Source organism: Heterostelium album (assembly GCF_000004825.1).
Source record: "Heterostelium album PN500 unplaced genomic scaffold PPL_contig1, whole genome shotgun sequence".
NCBI classification, from domain to species: domain Eukaryota; phylum Evosea; class Eumycetozoa; order Acytosteliales; family Acytosteliaceae; genus Heterostelium; species Heterostelium album.
This window is the reverse complement of record NW_008805078.1, coordinates 859,313-875,683: the sequence shown is the minus strand read 5'-3', so window position 1 is coordinate 875,683 and position 16,371 is coordinate 859,313. Positions and strand designations below refer to the sequence as shown.

The window sequence follows — 16,371 nt, the reverse complement described above, 5'->3', positions numbered from 1 at the left end:
ATCATCATCATCATCATCATCATCACCAATATATTATTTATTTATTTTTTTGATTATAGTAATAATAACAAAAGAACATTCATCCTACTTTATCACTTTTTTACAAATCCAGCACCGTTCTACATATTATTCGCTTTTTTTTTTTTTATTGTTTACTTAATATATGTATATAATACATTCACTCACTTGCTGATTCTCTTACTCAACAACATATTGGCAGCACGCAACAACCCACACTATTTCCCTATTTAAATCAAAGCTAAGAGATTACCAGATTGTTTGTTTGTCTGGTGGATGGTGTGTGTGTGTTTTTTTTCACATTAATAATCTATCTATACAAATAATATATTTTATTTATTTATTTATTATATTATATTTATAAATATTTAATTGTTGTCTTTTTTTTTTTGTTTTTTGACTGTTGATTATTGTTGTTTTGTCTGTTCAACAACCTATATATTATTAATAATTTAAATTATCTTTCGATCTTTTATCATCATTCTTTTTTCTTTTTATATATTTTTTAATCAAATCAATCAATCATATTACTATTTTTAATATTACTTCTAGGTATGTTTTGATTTTAATTGTTAGTTATAAAACAACAACAACATTAAAATATGGCAATTACTTTTTTTTAAAAATCAATGATATTATTATTATTATTCTAACGTCAAACAGTCGTCCATCTCAACCATTAATTCAATCGCAAGATTTAATTATACTAAAATAATTATTAGACAAGACAACCTAAAAACACACTTGATTAACTTGATTAATATCACTCATTCAGTAATATTAATATTAATTATAACAATAACCACAAAGAGGATTATTCTTTTTATCTCCTCACATCAATATTGATATTAATATTCCATGATGGTCGTTTAAAAAAATAAATGATCATCAGTCTGCCACTTTAGTAAAAATCTTTAAAAACAACATAAATCAGTCATTATTTTGTTTATTTTTTGGATTGATTTTTAAAATCGAATTGAAAACCAACACTATTCAGTGGAGTGGATTGGATTTGGTTGCCACACTACAAATTACAAAAATCTTTATTTCACATGTAAATTAAAACAAATTATAATGACCAATCCATCCATCCATCCAACTACATTGTTGTAATAATTGTTTTTGATTGTCATCATAAATTATCAACACACCAACCAGTTTAGATTAGTTGTGAATTAGTGTTTGTTTTTTTCCTCACTAATACATTCTTATGAGTGTAATACTTTCACCTTTTATATAAAGAATATGACACACTCTCCTCTTACAAATTACTGACTCTTACTTTTAATACTTTCTATTTCAATCACATCATTCTAGGTACCATCGATTTTAATATTTTGATTAAATATTTAAATCAAATCAAATCATTTTTTTTAATAGATATATTTATATATTTGAAATCAGAATCAATCACAATTCAATCAAATCAAAAAACAAACAAACAACAATCAATCCAATTGTTTAAACAATAGTTTGTTAATTTTAATTTGTTCTGTTTTTTCTAAATCTCCATCACCACTGGAAAGAAACAACAAACAAACAAAAAAAACTAACTAAATTTGATTGAATCATTCTATATCAACATTTTCAATAGCTATTCAAGAATTATTATTAATATTATTTTGTTATTAACCAAAACAACCAATTGTACTATTCAAAGATGATGTCGATTCCATTTAAACAAACAGCCAGAACAACAACTGGTGTAGTTCCACCCACTGAAAAGAAGAAAGGAAGTAAATTGTTTGCTCTCAAAACAGATTTTTTGAAAAATGGTACGTATCTTTTAACATCATTCATTATTATCTATATTCTCTTGTTCTTATTGTTATTAATCATCTTGTGTTTAATTAATTTATATAAATAGACGAAGATTCAATTCAAAAAGGTATTTTAGATCATGTTGAATATACATTGGCCAGAACCAAATATAATTTTGATTCGTTCTCTGCATATCAGGGATCCGCTTACAGTGTAAGAGATCGTTTGATTGAGAGATGGAACGAAACTCAACAATACTATACCGAGAAGGATCCAAAGCGTGTCTATTATTTATCTATGGAGTTCCTCATGGGTAGAACTCTTCAGAATGCAATCTACAATATGGGATTGAACGACGAATATCACAACGCTCTTTTGGAGCTCGGATTCGAGTTGGAGGATCTCTACGAGGAGGAGAAAGATGCCGCCCTTGGTAATGGTGGTTTGGGTCGTTTGGCCGCTTGTTTCATGGACTCGTTGGCCACCCTCAAGTACCCGGCATGGGGATACGGTTTGCGTTACAACTACGGTATGTTTGAGCAGGGTATCTACGATGGTTATCAAACTGAGGTGCCAGACTACTGGTTGGTAGCCGGCAATCCATGGGAGATCGAACGTCTCGATGTCCAATACACTGTGCGTTTCTACGGTCACGTCGTTGAGCGTAAGACTAGCGAGGGTGTTAAGTTTGAGTGGGAGGGTGGAGAGCTTGTCCAAGCGATCGCTTACGACACCCCAGTTCCAGGTTATCATACTACCAACACCAACAACATCCGTCTCTGGAGTTCAAAGCCACACAAGGAGTTTGACTTGGATGCCTTCAACGGTGGTAACTACTTGAGTGCCGTCGAAGCCAAACAACGTTCGGAGAATATCACATCGGTACTCTATCCAAACGACAATACCTACAGTGGAAAAGAGTTGAGATTGAAGCAACAGTACTTCTTTATTGCTGCCACTTTGTGCGATGTCGTTCGTCGTTACAAGAAGACACACACCGGATGGAAGGATTTCTCGTCAAAGGTTGCCATCCAGTTGAATGACACTCATCCAACCATCGGTATCGTTGAGTTGTTCCGTAAGTTGTTGGACGAAGAGCATCTACAGTGGGATGAGGCATGGTCGATCGTCACCAAGACCTTTGGCTACACCAACCACACCATCCTTCCAGAGGCACTCGAGATGTGGCCAGTCCAATTGATCGAAGATCTCCTCCCACGTCACATGCAACTCATCTACGGTATCAACCACAGATTCTTGATTACCGTCACCCAAAAGTGGCCAGGAAACATCGATAAGATGAGAAATCTCTCGATCATCCAAGAGGGTGACGAAAAGAAGGTTAGAATGGCTCATTTGGCTATTGTTGGTTCGCGATTCGTCAATGGTGTCGCCGCTATGCATTCAGAGCTCGTCAAGCACCGTGTGTTCCCAGATTTCTTTGCGTTGTTCCCAGAGAAGTTCCAGAACAAGACCAACGGTGTCACTCCACGTCGTTGGATCCAACAGGCCAATCCAGGTCTCAGCCAGATCTTGACCAAGTGGTTGGGTTCCGAACGTTGGGCTATCGATTTGGAGATGATCAAGGACATCCAAAAGCATATCAACAACCCAGAGTTGATCGAGGAGTGGAAGTCTGTCAAACAGTTCAACAAGGAGCGTCTCGCAGACTTTATCCACAAGAACTGCGGTGTCAAGGTCAACACCAACGCACTCTTTGACGTGCATATAAAGAGAATTCACGAGTACAAGAGACAACTCTTGAACATCTTGGGTGTCATCTACCGTTATCTCTCGATCAAGAAGATGTCGGTGGAGGAGCGACAATCGGTTGTTCCAAGAGTGGTCATCTTTGCCGGTAAAGCTGCCCCAGGTTACTTCATGGCCAAGCGTCACATCAAGTTGATCAACTCTGTCGCCGAAGTAATCAACAACGACAAGGAAGTAGAGGAGTATCTCAAGGTCGTTTTCATTGCCAACTACAATGTCTCCGTCGCCCAAGTCATTATCCCAGCATCGGACATCAATCAACAGATTTCCACCGCCGGAACAGAGGCATCTGGTACCAGTAACATGAAGTTCACCATGAATGGATCGCTCATTATCGGTACTCTCGACGGTGCCAACGTTGAGATCGCCGAGGAAGTCGGTGAGGAGAACATGTTCATATTCGGTCTGCGTACACACGAGATTGACAAGGCACGTGAGAAGATGAAAGCCAAGGAAGTCGTGATTGACTCGCGTCTCCAAGAGGTATTCTTGAATATTGAACTCGGTACCTTTGGTCCACCCGAGATTTTCAAGCCAATCGTTGACTCATTGGTCTACAACGATTTCTACTTGACTATGCAAGACTTCCCACTCTATCTCGAAGCACAAGAGGAAGTCGATGCCCTCTGGAAGAAGCAAGATGAATGGATCAGAAAATCAATCATCAACACTGCCAACACCTATTTCTTTAGCAGTGATCGTGCAATGAGAGAGTATGCCGATCAAATTTGGGATATCAAACCATGTGAAGTAGAAACAACTGAAAATAGAAGATATTAAAAAAAAAAAGAATCAAATCAAAAAATCAAACAGTCAAACAAACAAACAATCAACAAATTTATCTCAAAATAGTACAAACATATCTTTGTACATGATATTATATATAAATATTAAAAACTAATTTGTTTTTTTTCTAATATATATGAAAAAATAATTAACAAAAAAAAAACAATGTAACAATAAACAAATTAAACAATCAAATTAAACTTTAAAGATTACTTAAAATGTCTTTTCAATTATTAGATTTAAACTAATTAAGTTTGTTGATGATTTTATTTTTATTTTTATTTTTTGATGACGATCAAAAGAACAATGATTTTTATTTGTGGGGAGCTTGGCGTTGTTTGAAAAGACTTTCTTTCAAATAATCTTTTTTTTTTACGTCTTTCGTGGGAAGCAAAAAAATAATATCTGATCAAAAATTAAACTTTCTCAAAAGTAGAAAATCTTGAGAGTGATAGAAAAAAAAGAATCAAAAAGACTTTTAATCTTATTATTTTTGTTTTTGTATTTTTTTTATTTTGTTTAATAAAGTTCTTCTTTCAACAAATATTATATTTATAACTTAACTTGTCAACTTTTTATCTTTTATTTTAAAATTAATTTTAAAATTATATAAATATCTATATAATAAAGAAATTAATACTTAAAACACATATTACAATAATTTATTTTATTATTAAAATAAAATAAATAAAATTAATAAGTGTGGATCAGATCATAATAATATTCTTCTTTTTTTGTTACCAATAATAAAAAAAAATTGTTCTTTATTCTTCCTTCCCAGTCATTGTGGCTCCAAAAACTCCCGAACCTTTTTTATATTTTTTATTAATAATAAAAATCCATCAAAAAAAAAAAACGTTCACCAAAAGCTTAGAATCAAAAAAAAAAAAAGACAACAAAATACCCAAACCCACATCTCACACACAATCAAACACCAACACACACACACACAGATAACAATTAATCGATACCCTCTATCTTTATTAGTAGTAAATATATTCAGCAGCTTGTGTTTGTTGGTTTCATTTCAACAACAAAGACCTTGCTCGTTGTTTGCCACTTGTTTGTTTATTTTTTATTTTCTTTAAAAATTAAAAACAATACAAACACCACACACCACCTACAATAAAAATCAAACCCAAACAAGGTGAAAAGTAGAAATATATTTGTAATAATCCAAAGCACCAACACCAAAAACATATACAACAATTCAAAAGAGTCTCACTTTTTTTTCTTGTAATACTGTTCTATTCAAAAAAAAATAAAATAAAAACAAAAACAACAATAACAATAATAAATCAATAGATCATATTTTGGTAACTCGCTCCCTCTCAATCACATCAAATTATCAAAGCTCAACACACAATACCCACACACAATAATAATAATAGTCCAAAGACCAAATTCAATTCTCAACAATCAACAACCAACATTACAAATAGTAGCTTGAGTCACTTTAACGAAATCTATTTATCTATCTATTTATTTATTTAATTTAATTTCTGTTTCGAAAGTTGCTATCAATATCTATTGATTTAGATAAATAATATTTATATATATAAATCGTAAAACTTAATTCTCATTGTAATAATAAATACTGTAAATAATAATAATAACCAAATAATTTAATAATCACAATACAAAAATAAAAAAAAATGACAAATCAAACATCAACTATCAAGCATGAAGGTTGGCTAACTAAAGAAGGTGGTGGATTCAAAAGTTGGAAAAGAAGATGGTTTATTTTAAGAGGTGGAGACCTATCTTATTTTAAATCCAAAGGTGTATGTATAAATAAAGTGTTTGGAAATTTCCACTTATTCTTTTTTTTTTTTTTTTTTTTTTTGTTTTCTTTGGATATTAATTTTATTTTTTTCTAAATACTTTTAGGATCCAACTCCATTAGGTGTAATTCATTTAAATACAGTTGGACATGTAAAGGTTTCGGATAGAAAGAAAAAGAACAATGGATTCGAAGTACAAACACCATCGAGAACCTTTTATATTAGTGCCGATACAGACGATGAACGTCACCGTTGGATCGATGTACTTTCACATGAGCGTGATCTCTTGAACAACGCAGACAAACCAAAGAAACCGGAAAAGGTTGGAGTTCACGACTTTGATTTGTTGAATTTGGTTGGAAAAGGTTCGTTTGGAAAGGTTATTCAGGTGCGTAAGAAGGACACTGGCGAAATCTATGCAATGAAAGTGCTCTCCAAGAAGCATATCGTCGAGCACAACGAAGTGGAACACACACTCTCTGAGAGAAACATTCTCCAGAAGATCAACCATCCGTTCTTGGTGAACCTCAATTACTCGTTCCAGACCGAGGACAAACTCTACTTTATTCTCGACTATGTCAACGGTGGTGAACTCTTCTATCATTTGCAGCGCGAGAAGAAGTTTTCAGAGGATCGTGTTCGTTACTATGGTGCAGAGATTGTTTTGGCACTGGAACATCTCCACTTGTCCGGAGTGATCTACCGTGATCTCAAGCCAGAGAATCTGCTACTCACCAACGAGGGTCACATTTGTATGACCGATTTCGGTCTGTGCAAGGAGGGACTGAACTCGCCCAACGACAAAACCGTCACATTCTGCGGAACGCCCGAGTATCTCGCACCGGAAGTTCTACAGGGCAACGGCTATGGAAAGCAGGTCGATTGGTGGTCGTTCGGATCGCTGCTCTTTGAGATGTTGACTGGATTGCCGCCATTCTACAGTCAGGACGTCCAGGAGATGTATCGTAAGATCATGGGTGAGCGTCTCACCTTCCCAGCACACATTTCACCTGATGCTCGTTCACTCTTGGAGTTGCTACTCGAGCGTGACCCAGACAAGCGTTTAGCAGATCCAAACATCATCAAGCGTCATCCATTCTTTAAATCGATCGACTGGGAGTTACTCTTCCAAAAGAAGATCCCACCTCCATTCATCCCCAACGTCAAAGGATCCGCCGACACCTCTCAGATCGACCCAGTATTCACCGATGAAACACCATCTTTGACAATGGCTGGTGAATGTGCACTATTACCAACTCAACAAAAAGATTTCGAAGGTAAGAACTCCACAACATAATAATTTACTGGTTGGCCAACCAAACAACTTTTATTTATTAACTTTTTCTTTTCTTTTTTTAATATTAGGTTTTACATATGTTGCTGAATCAGAACATTTAAAATAAGATAGATTTTAATACAAACAAAACAAACAAACAAACAAACGCAATCATCATTCAACTTCATCATAATCAATCATATCACAAATGTTTTTATTTAAGGATACATCTATTTTTTTTTATTATTATTCTTACACTATATTTTCTTCTTTACCCTATATTATATTTTAACTTTCATTCACAATTATAAAAATATCAACTTGTATTGTATTGTACATCAATTAAAACTAAAACAAAACATAAAAGAAAAGAAATAATTAAAAAACAAAAAAAAACAAAAAAACATAATCCTATTTTATAAATATTTGCCAAAATATTTATTCATTTTGATTTTATTTTATTGACATCCTATATATGAAGATACTTTGTTTGTAGATTATTACTATATTGATTAAATAGATATATAAATAGCTATGAATAATAATATTGGTAAATTGAATAGTAACAACAACAATGATTTATCAAATACAACAATACCACCACCAAAGTTAAATAAAAGTAATAATAACAATAATATGATAAGTAACAATAATAATGATAGAAAAATGACGACGACATCATCTTCTTCTTCTACAGTTGTAGATATCCCATTACAGCAAATCAGTGAGTTACAACTTGATTTACAAAGTATCTTTAAACAATTTGAATTATATTGATCTATTCATTTTGATTATTGAGTATTAATAAAATCTTATTAAAAAGATATACATCTTCAAATAAATAAGTTATTTGAATTTCAAGAACAATGTTATCAATGGAACTTAAAGGTATAAACATTTTTATATCGATAGAAAAAAAAAAAAAAGAAAGGTGAGTTATCAATTACTTACTAACACATTATTATTGATTCATTAAATCGACCAACATAGCATCATGAAAATATGAAAAAAATTATTACTTCGTTTAATAATTTGAATTCAGTACTGAAACAAACGAAATCTGAAAATGACAATCATAGATCTTCAAAGCTCTTACCTGACCGAATGTCAATAAGTAGAGCCGAATCAAAAGATAAAAACATGACAAACATTGAAGATCAACAACATCAATATGATGATGAAGAACAAGAGTCCGATAAATCAAATATTGAAAACAAAAGTAATATTAGGAGAAAAATAGATGATAAAGTATACAACATTCAATATATTGAGAAAAAAGAACAACCTTTATCAATGTAAGTAATCAAATCTATTATAATGTTAAAAAATCAAATCAATATATTGATTATTAAAAAAATAAAAACAATAAGACCTAGTAGTTTAACTTATCATCAAAGAATTATGGATGTCTATCATAAAGAGGGATTAGAGTCCCAACAGTTATTGGATTTGGTGGAAAATATTGATTATAAATTATTCTCACAATTACAAGAAGAGTCCATTGAAATTATTTTACCAATAATCTTAAAATTTCAAACCGGTAACCTTTTCTAAATAATTCTTTATCTTTTGCTTATTTTTTACTAAATATTTTAATTTAAAATGAAATAGAAACAATTGAATTACATTTAATAGCTATCTCATTAATAGTTTTATGGATGATGTTTGAAAAGTTTCCACATTTCTTTTCGAAGCGAAAGTATACCGATATCATGTCACAATTTAACTACCAAATGAAACAACTCGAGAGAACCAGTGTCATTGAAGATTTAAAAGAGAATCATATGTTTCCATTCACCAACGAGGAGTATAATCTCCTGAAGAATATTATTGATAAATAATAATTAAAAAAAAAAACAAAAAACAATCGAGCAATATTTATAAAGTGTATGAATAAATTAAAAAGTGAACTATATTAAACAGTGGATTATCTTTCTTCTTATTTAAAATTTACAATAGTTCTGATGTCTTGGTATTGGAATGACATCTCTGATATTTTGTAAACCGGTTACATATTGCAGGAATCTCTCAAAGCCAAGACCAAATCCACCGTGTGGAGCGGATCCATACTTTCTTAAATCCAAATACCAAGAGTATGAATTCTCATCCATTTTCAATTCTTTAATTCGTTGAACCAATTTTTCATATCTAAATGATTGATTGCAATCAATTTACAAGAGTTAGTCTAAAATTGTCAAAATCACATATTTGATAGATGTTGTTTAAAATTACCTTTCTTCTCTTATACTACCACCAATGAGTTCACCTACTTCCGGTACCAATAGATCCATGTTGGATACTGTTGTTTGATCGTCATTCTCACGTGTATAGAATGGTTTGATTTGTTTTGGCCAATCGATGACAAATACTGGTACACCATTGAAATGAGTGATCAAGTTCTTTTCATCCTCTCTCTGAAGATCGTCTCCCCATTTTATCTTTGATGAAAAAGAGTTGTTTAATATCTTTACTGCATCTGTGTATGGTAATCTTATGAATTCATTATTAAGTGTACAATTTAATCTTTCAAAGAGTTTTGTATCAATTCTCCTAATAAATGATATGATTGAAAAGTTATCAGTCAAAGTTATTCCAATAAATTGTTTGTTTTGTTTGTATATCATATCAACCTACTTGTTAAAGAATTCTAATTCCTCTGGACATTTCTCAAGTATATTCTTAACAGTGTACTTAATGAAATCCTCTGCAATTGAAAGGTTATCATTGAGATTAATGAATGCCATCTCTGGTTCAACCATCCAAAACTCAGAGAGATGTCTTGTTGTGTTGGATTTCTCTGCTCTAAATGTTGGTCCGAATGTATAGACACGACCGTGTGAAGATGCAAATATCTCTGCTTCCAATTGTCCAGATACCGTCAAGAATGCTGGTTCACCAAAGAAATGTGATGATTGTTGTTGTTGCTGTTGTTTTTGTTGTTGTTGTTGTTGTTGATTTGATGGAACTGTTACTTGAAATTGTTCACCACCACCTTCACAATCGGAGGCTGTGATGATGGGTGTGTGAACCAATTGGAATTGACGTTCCTGGAAATATTGATTAATCAAGTTTGACGCTTGATTTCTAACGCGAATCATCGAACCGAGTGTGTTGGATCGCGGACGAATGTGAGCAATCTCTCTGAGAAATTCAAAGGAGTGGTGTTTTGGCTGCAGTGGGTAGTCCTCTGGACTGGCACCGATGACACGTGCAGGCTGGTCAAGCTTCAGCTCCAATTGCTGACTCTTTCCAGGACTGCGAGTCAGTGATCCCGAGACTTCGACGCAACAACCGTTGGTGATTCCCGTGAGCTGCGCTGGATCACCAATTACCTGCAAGCCTTGCACAGTAGATCCATCGCTCAGCTCTACAAAACCAATCGTTTTCTGTGCACGAAAACTCTTTACCCAACCTCTTGTCTTTATCGATGATTTCTCCTCGTTAGCCGACTTTATCTCTTTGATTGTCTGTGGCCATTGGTAGTATCTCTTTGGTGTTAACAGCCCAATACAACTGTTGTTAGATCGATATAAACTAGATTGTAATATTGATGATGCTGCTGATGATGATGAATTATATTTTATAATATTCTTCAACATCTTCTACTTTGTTTTTGATAAAAATTATTGATAAATATTTCAAATCAACATGAAATCAATTATCTGATCAGAATTCAATCACGATTGTGTCAGTGTGATGGCACACTAAAAAAAAAAAAAAAATTTCAAGACGAATGTTCAAAAAAAAAAAAAAAAAAAAAGAAATAAAATAATACCTTTTTATTTTTTTTTGTTTGTTGATGATATTTTTTCATAAACAAATATATATTATATAATATAACACTTCAGGTGTGTTGGGTTGTGATGTGATTGTGATTGTGTGTTTTTATTTTTATCTCTATTTTTTTTTTTTCATTTTTCAAAATTAATTTATTTCTACTCCGGAGAGTAACAAAACAACAACTACTACTCAACTCAACTAAACCACATCACCCAACCAACCAAAAATCAAAAGGGTGTTGTTGGTGAAAAAATAAATATATACATTAAAAGAGGGATAATCAGAAGTGGCTTGAGTTTTATTTTGTAAATTTGTTATTAACAGTATCATTTAAAGGAATATATTAAAAGAGATTAATACATTTTCATTCATTCCCATATCAAAACAACCAAAAACAAAAAAAAATAAAATTCAAAAAAAATAAAATAAAAAATAAAAAATTCAAAAAAAAAAAAAAAAAACAATAAAAATAAACTTATTTTAATAATAAAGAAAAGTAAAGAGAGAAAGAAATAAAAGTTTTCATTTTATTTTATTATAATTAAATCTATAATACAAATAAATATATTATTAAGCTAATAATTGTTGGAAGAGAAAAGCAAAAACCAAACAAAAGCAAATATAAACTTTTGTATTCAATCGATCAATCACCATTCATTCTTTGATAGCAAAAAAACAAAAAAAAAAAAAAAAAGGTAAATGAATGTTTAAAAAAAACAAAACAAAACAAACTTGTTATTTATATATTTTTGTATATGTGTATGATTGTTACTAATATTTTAGATCTAAATACAATTAGTAAATAGATAGAAAGAAAGAAAGAGTGATATAGATAGATTGAATATAGATAGATTGGAAGTTAGTCAGTTAGTAGTTAGTTAGTTAGTTGTAGTAGAAGAAGAAGAAGAAGTAGATTGAAAAGAAAATAGTGTATAAAATGCCAAAGATACAGGAAATAGAAGATAAAGAGGAAGAGATCATCTCTGTTGTGGATGGAGATCAACAACCAACGTGGCAACAGATTGCTAATACCTCGTTGAAACAACCATCCACTTCATCGTTGTTATCTAGAAACTCAACGAAATCTACAAACTCTACAAATTCATCTTCATCATACACTTTGAAATCAGTCAAACATGACGATGAAGAAGAAGAGGAGGAAGATGATGTTGAAGATGACGAAGATGAAGAAGAGGAAGAGGAAGATGATGTTGCTGATCAATTAGATGATAATAACAATATTGAACAACAACAACAACAATCAAATGAGAATAGCATCGAACAACAACAACAACAGCAACAACAGTTTGATGTTGATCATTCTAATATTGTTAATAATAGTAACATTGAAAAGAAAAAGAAGAAGAAAAAGAAGAGATCTTCTGCTACCTCTCCTTCTATCAATAACAATGTCGATAGTAACAATAATAATCAGCAACAACAACAGCAGATTAAACAATCACCACCTTTTGCAGCACAACAACAACAACAACAATCAGTAAAATCTAAAGAGAAAAAGATGAATACTGGTTCACAAGAGGTTGACAAGCAGTTGTTACGTGAGTTCTGGATCAGTTTGACTGAGGATGAACGTAGAGAGTTAGTGCGTCTTGAGAAGGAATCACTGCTGAAAAAGATGAAGGATCAACAGAAACACACTTGTTCATGTAGTGTCTGCGGTCGAAGACGTGTCGTCATCGAAGAGGAACTGGAGATGCTCTACGACTCCTACTACGAGAAGCTAAAGTACTACGAAAAGATGAACGATAAGGTGTCCTATTTAATCGATCTTAAAGATAGTCAGCAACAACAAGCACAACAACAAGCACAACAGTTTCAACAACAAGCGCAACAACAGCAACAACAACAACAACAACAAGTTGGTCAACCATCTTCACCACCTCAACAACAGCAACAACAACAACAACAACAACAAACTTTATCTTCACCAGCACCAGCACAAGCACCACCACTGACAACAACAACAACAACACCTAATCAACAACTAAAGGTGGATCTGAGTAGTAGTGATACCCTTGGTGGTGCTCGATCCACCTCCAAGGCATCGATACATTTTTCAACTCACAAGCAAATCATAAAGTCAAAGAATGGCACTACCATTAGAACTACTTCCACTTCATCATCGGAAGAGGATTTCCTGAAAAATGAAGGTAAACACTTTATCGAACTGATGGAGAAGCTGGCAGAGAGACGTGTGAGAAGAGAGGAGATATCGGAGCAGATCTTTGACGATTCCAATTCACCTTCGATCCTGACAGAGGATGACATGAACATTAGAATCGAGGAGACACGCGCTTATGGTCATGCCGGTCACGGTGGAAAGCACCACATCAGCATGAACATAAACCTGAACAATGGCAACATGATCAACGGAAGCTACACTTCGACAACCACGCGACATCACCACAGTGGTGGAATGTCAACGACAACCACTCATAATCATCACACTCTAGGTCAGAGTCATGGTCATCACACTCTAGGTCAGAGTCACAGTCATCTTAATAGCAATAATAATAACAATACTCTGCAACAGCAACAACAACAGCAGCAGCAACAGTTACACTCCCATCAACATCATCACCATCATCATCAACAACAACAACAACATGCACATCAACATGGTCATGTATACGGACACACCTCTCAGCAACATAATCATATTCATCATCAGCATGTCGATGGTTACTCCTCGGAAGATACCAACGACGATGATGAAGATATAGAGTATGATGATGATGAAGAGGACGATGACGAAGACTATGATGAAGAGGATGAGGATAATGAAGAGATCAAAGGCGATGAATATGAGATTCATGACGAAGAGGAGGAAGATGACGATGAAGACGATGATGATGAGGAAGATGACGATGATGAAGACGATGAAGACGATGACGACGATGATGAAGATGATGAAGAGAAACAAATGGAAGAAGGTAGAAAAATGTTCCAAGTCTTCGCTTCTAAAATGTTTGAACAAAGAGTATTAACTGCTTATAAGTAAGTTTTAAAAGAAACATCTAAATTCATCATGTAAATTTAACTAATTGTTTTGTTTAATAATATATTCTTTTTGTTATCATGATAGAGAGAGATTAGTACTGGAAAGACAAAAACATTTGTTGGAAGAGGAAGAAGAGAATGAAAGAAAAGAAAAACTATTGAGAGAGCAAAAGGCAAGATCAAAGAAAGAGAGAATCGAGAAACAGAAAGAATTGGTACAGAAACAAAAGGAAGAGAAGGAGAGAAAGCAAAAGTTAAAGGAAGAGGAGCTACGAATGAAAAAGCTGGAAGAGCAAAAGAAAATGGAAGAGAAGCAACGTGAAAGACAAAAGAAGAAGGAGGACGAAGCCAGAAAGCGTGAGGAAGAAAGAGCCAAGGCTGCCGAGAAACAACTTGACCCCAAAGCTCACGAAAAGTCTGAGAAGAAGAAGCGTCAAGAGCAAGCCAACCGTGAGGCAGAGCTGAAGAAACAACAACAGCGTCTCGACAGAAATAAGAAGGCACTTGAACAATCGAAGCAACAGACCACCGCTGTCAAGGCACTTGTAATCCTCCCAGATGCTCAACATCAAGCTCAACAAGCAGCTCAGCAGCTAGCTCAACAACAAGCAGCTCAGCAACAGCAACAAGCTCAACAGCAACAAGTTCAACAAGCTCAACAACAACAACAGTCTGTAGCCAGTATTCCTTCCACACCTATTGTTGTCGGCCAACAACCTCAGGTATTGGTTCAACAAGTTCAAGTACAACAGTTACAACCACCACCAACAATCATTCAACCTCAACAACATCAACAACAACAACAACAACCACAGTTCCAATTCAATCAGACTGTTCAACAAATCCCAAGTCAACAAACACCAACACCATCAGCACTGCCACCAACAACACCAAACAAATTAAAACAATCTACACTCAGTCCAAAATCACCAAACTTTGTACCAATGATTCAAAGACTTAATCTACAAAACACACCACCCATCCCAATGGTTCTACCAAATCAATCAGTAAATCAATTATTGAAACCACCAGCATCACCTACAATCCAACAAACTTCATTTAATTTCCAACCTGTAAGTAAACGTTTGTATTGATTCATTTATTGATCAAGTTAATATTAACCTTTTATTTTTTTTTATAGGAAATATTTAATCCTGTAAGTGAATTCCCAATGTTGTCACCTTCAATCAATGGAAATCAACCAAAGACATCACCGATGAGTGGTCTTCCTTTATTCCCATCGAATGCCACCGATAGCTTCTTGAATGGTTTCCAAAGCAATTACATTGACAACAATGACGATGATATCGATTCGATTCTACATAATATTCATGTGCCACAGGCCAATTCTTTGGATATTGGGGACAAGTTTTCGAAATCAATGAATATATCTGATATCGATGATGAGGAAATGTCATCTGCATCTGCGTATTTCTTGAAGCAGAATGGCAACATCATGAACAATGTTATCAGTCCAAAGATTGATCCCTACATGATGCCTCAGTATAAATCAAAGTCGATTGCCTTCCACGATCAGCAAATCGATTATATCAAATCTGGTTTCGAGAGAAGCACATACCCAATGGGAATCAATGGTGCTCAACAGACCATTACCACCACAACTACCATCACAACCACAACGCCACCAACAACTGTCCACCCACCCAACGGAACTTCACTTAGTTTTATCTCTGGTAACCATTATCTATCGCAACCTCCACAATCACCACAGATGCAATACAATAGTAATCAACTTGGCAATAACAATAATGCTCTGAATGGATATGGTAGTTCTTGGGATAATTCTCTGAATAACAGTAACAACAACAGCAACAACAATAACAATGGTAGTTACCTTCCAAATTTCTATCTTGGTACAGCCAACAACAATAACAACAATAATACTCAGAGAAACGTTTCGAATGATGGTAATATCTACAATAATATTAACAACCTCAATCAACTTGGAATGCCCTCCTCAGCTCCAATGAATCAACATTTCGCTAGATCCAACATTCCAACCTCGCCTATCTTGGACAATAGTAATGCATTCTTCCTCTCAAATAATCTTCCATCGCAATATGTAAATACTTTCTTGCAACAACAAGATCAACAGTCTCAAGCTTCACGATTCGCCAATCTATTTTGAGATCTTTAAAAAAATAAAAAAAAATA

The 16,371-nt window shown here is 33.7% G+C and overlaps 5 protein-coding genes across 5 annotated transcripts; 4 read left to right on the top strand and 1 right to left on the bottom strand.

The window, feature by feature from the left end:
• Positions 1–1,678: 1,678 nt before the first annotated feature.
• glpV (glycogen/starch/alpha-glucan phosphorylase) lies at positions 1,679–4,329 on the top strand (the record flags this gene model as incomplete). The annotated part of the gene is made up of 2 exons (XM_020572182.1): positions 1,679–1,793; positions 1,886–4,329. The coding sequence occupies 2 exons, from the start codon at positions 1,679–1,681 to the stop codon at positions 4,327–4,329; spliced, it is 2,559 nt and encodes an 852-aa protein (XP_020438040.1).
• A 1,661-nt stretch (positions 4,330–5,990) lies between these two features.
• Positions 5,991–7,522, top strand: pkbA (protein serine/threonine kinase; the record flags this gene model as incomplete). Its single annotated transcript, XM_020572181.1, has 4 exons — positions 5,991–6,119; positions 6,226–6,498; positions 6,664–7,396; positions 7,485–7,522. The coding sequence occupies 4 exons, from the start codon at positions 5,991–5,993 to the stop codon at positions 7,520–7,522; spliced, it is 1,173 nt and encodes a 390-aa protein (XP_020438039.1).
• Positions 7,523–7,929: 407 nt separating this feature from the next.
• PPL_01165 (uncharacterized protein) lies at positions 7,930–9,236 on the top strand (the record flags this gene model as incomplete). The annotated part of the gene is made up of 4 exons (XM_020572180.1): positions 7,930–8,143; positions 8,438–8,690; positions 8,766–8,935; positions 9,007–9,236. The coding sequence occupies 4 exons, from the start codon at positions 7,930–7,932 to the stop codon at positions 9,234–9,236; spliced, it is 867 nt and encodes a 288-aa protein (XP_020438038.1).
• Positions 9,237–9,338: 102 nt separating this feature from the next.
• asnS2 (asparagine--tRNA ligase) lies at positions 9,339–11,505 on the bottom strand (the record flags this gene model as incomplete). The annotated part of the gene is made up of 4 exons (XM_020572179.1): positions 9,339–9,543; positions 9,628–9,945; positions 10,030–10,997; positions 11,440–11,505. The coding sequence occupies 4 exons, from the start codon at positions 11,503–11,505 to the stop codon at positions 9,339–9,341; spliced, it is 1,557 nt and encodes a 518-aa protein (XP_020438037.1).
• A 607-nt stretch (positions 11,506–12,112) lies between these two features.
• Positions 12,113–16,345, top strand: PPL_01163 (uncharacterized protein; the record flags this gene model as incomplete). The annotated part of the gene is made up of 3 exons (XM_020572178.1): positions 12,113–14,193; positions 14,282–15,269; positions 15,338–16,345. 3 exons carry the CDS (start codon positions 12,113–12,115, stop codon positions 16,343–16,345), a joined length of 4,077 nt encoding a protein of 1,358 aa, XP_020438036.1.
• Between the last annotated feature and the right edge of the window lie 26 nt (positions 16,346–16,371).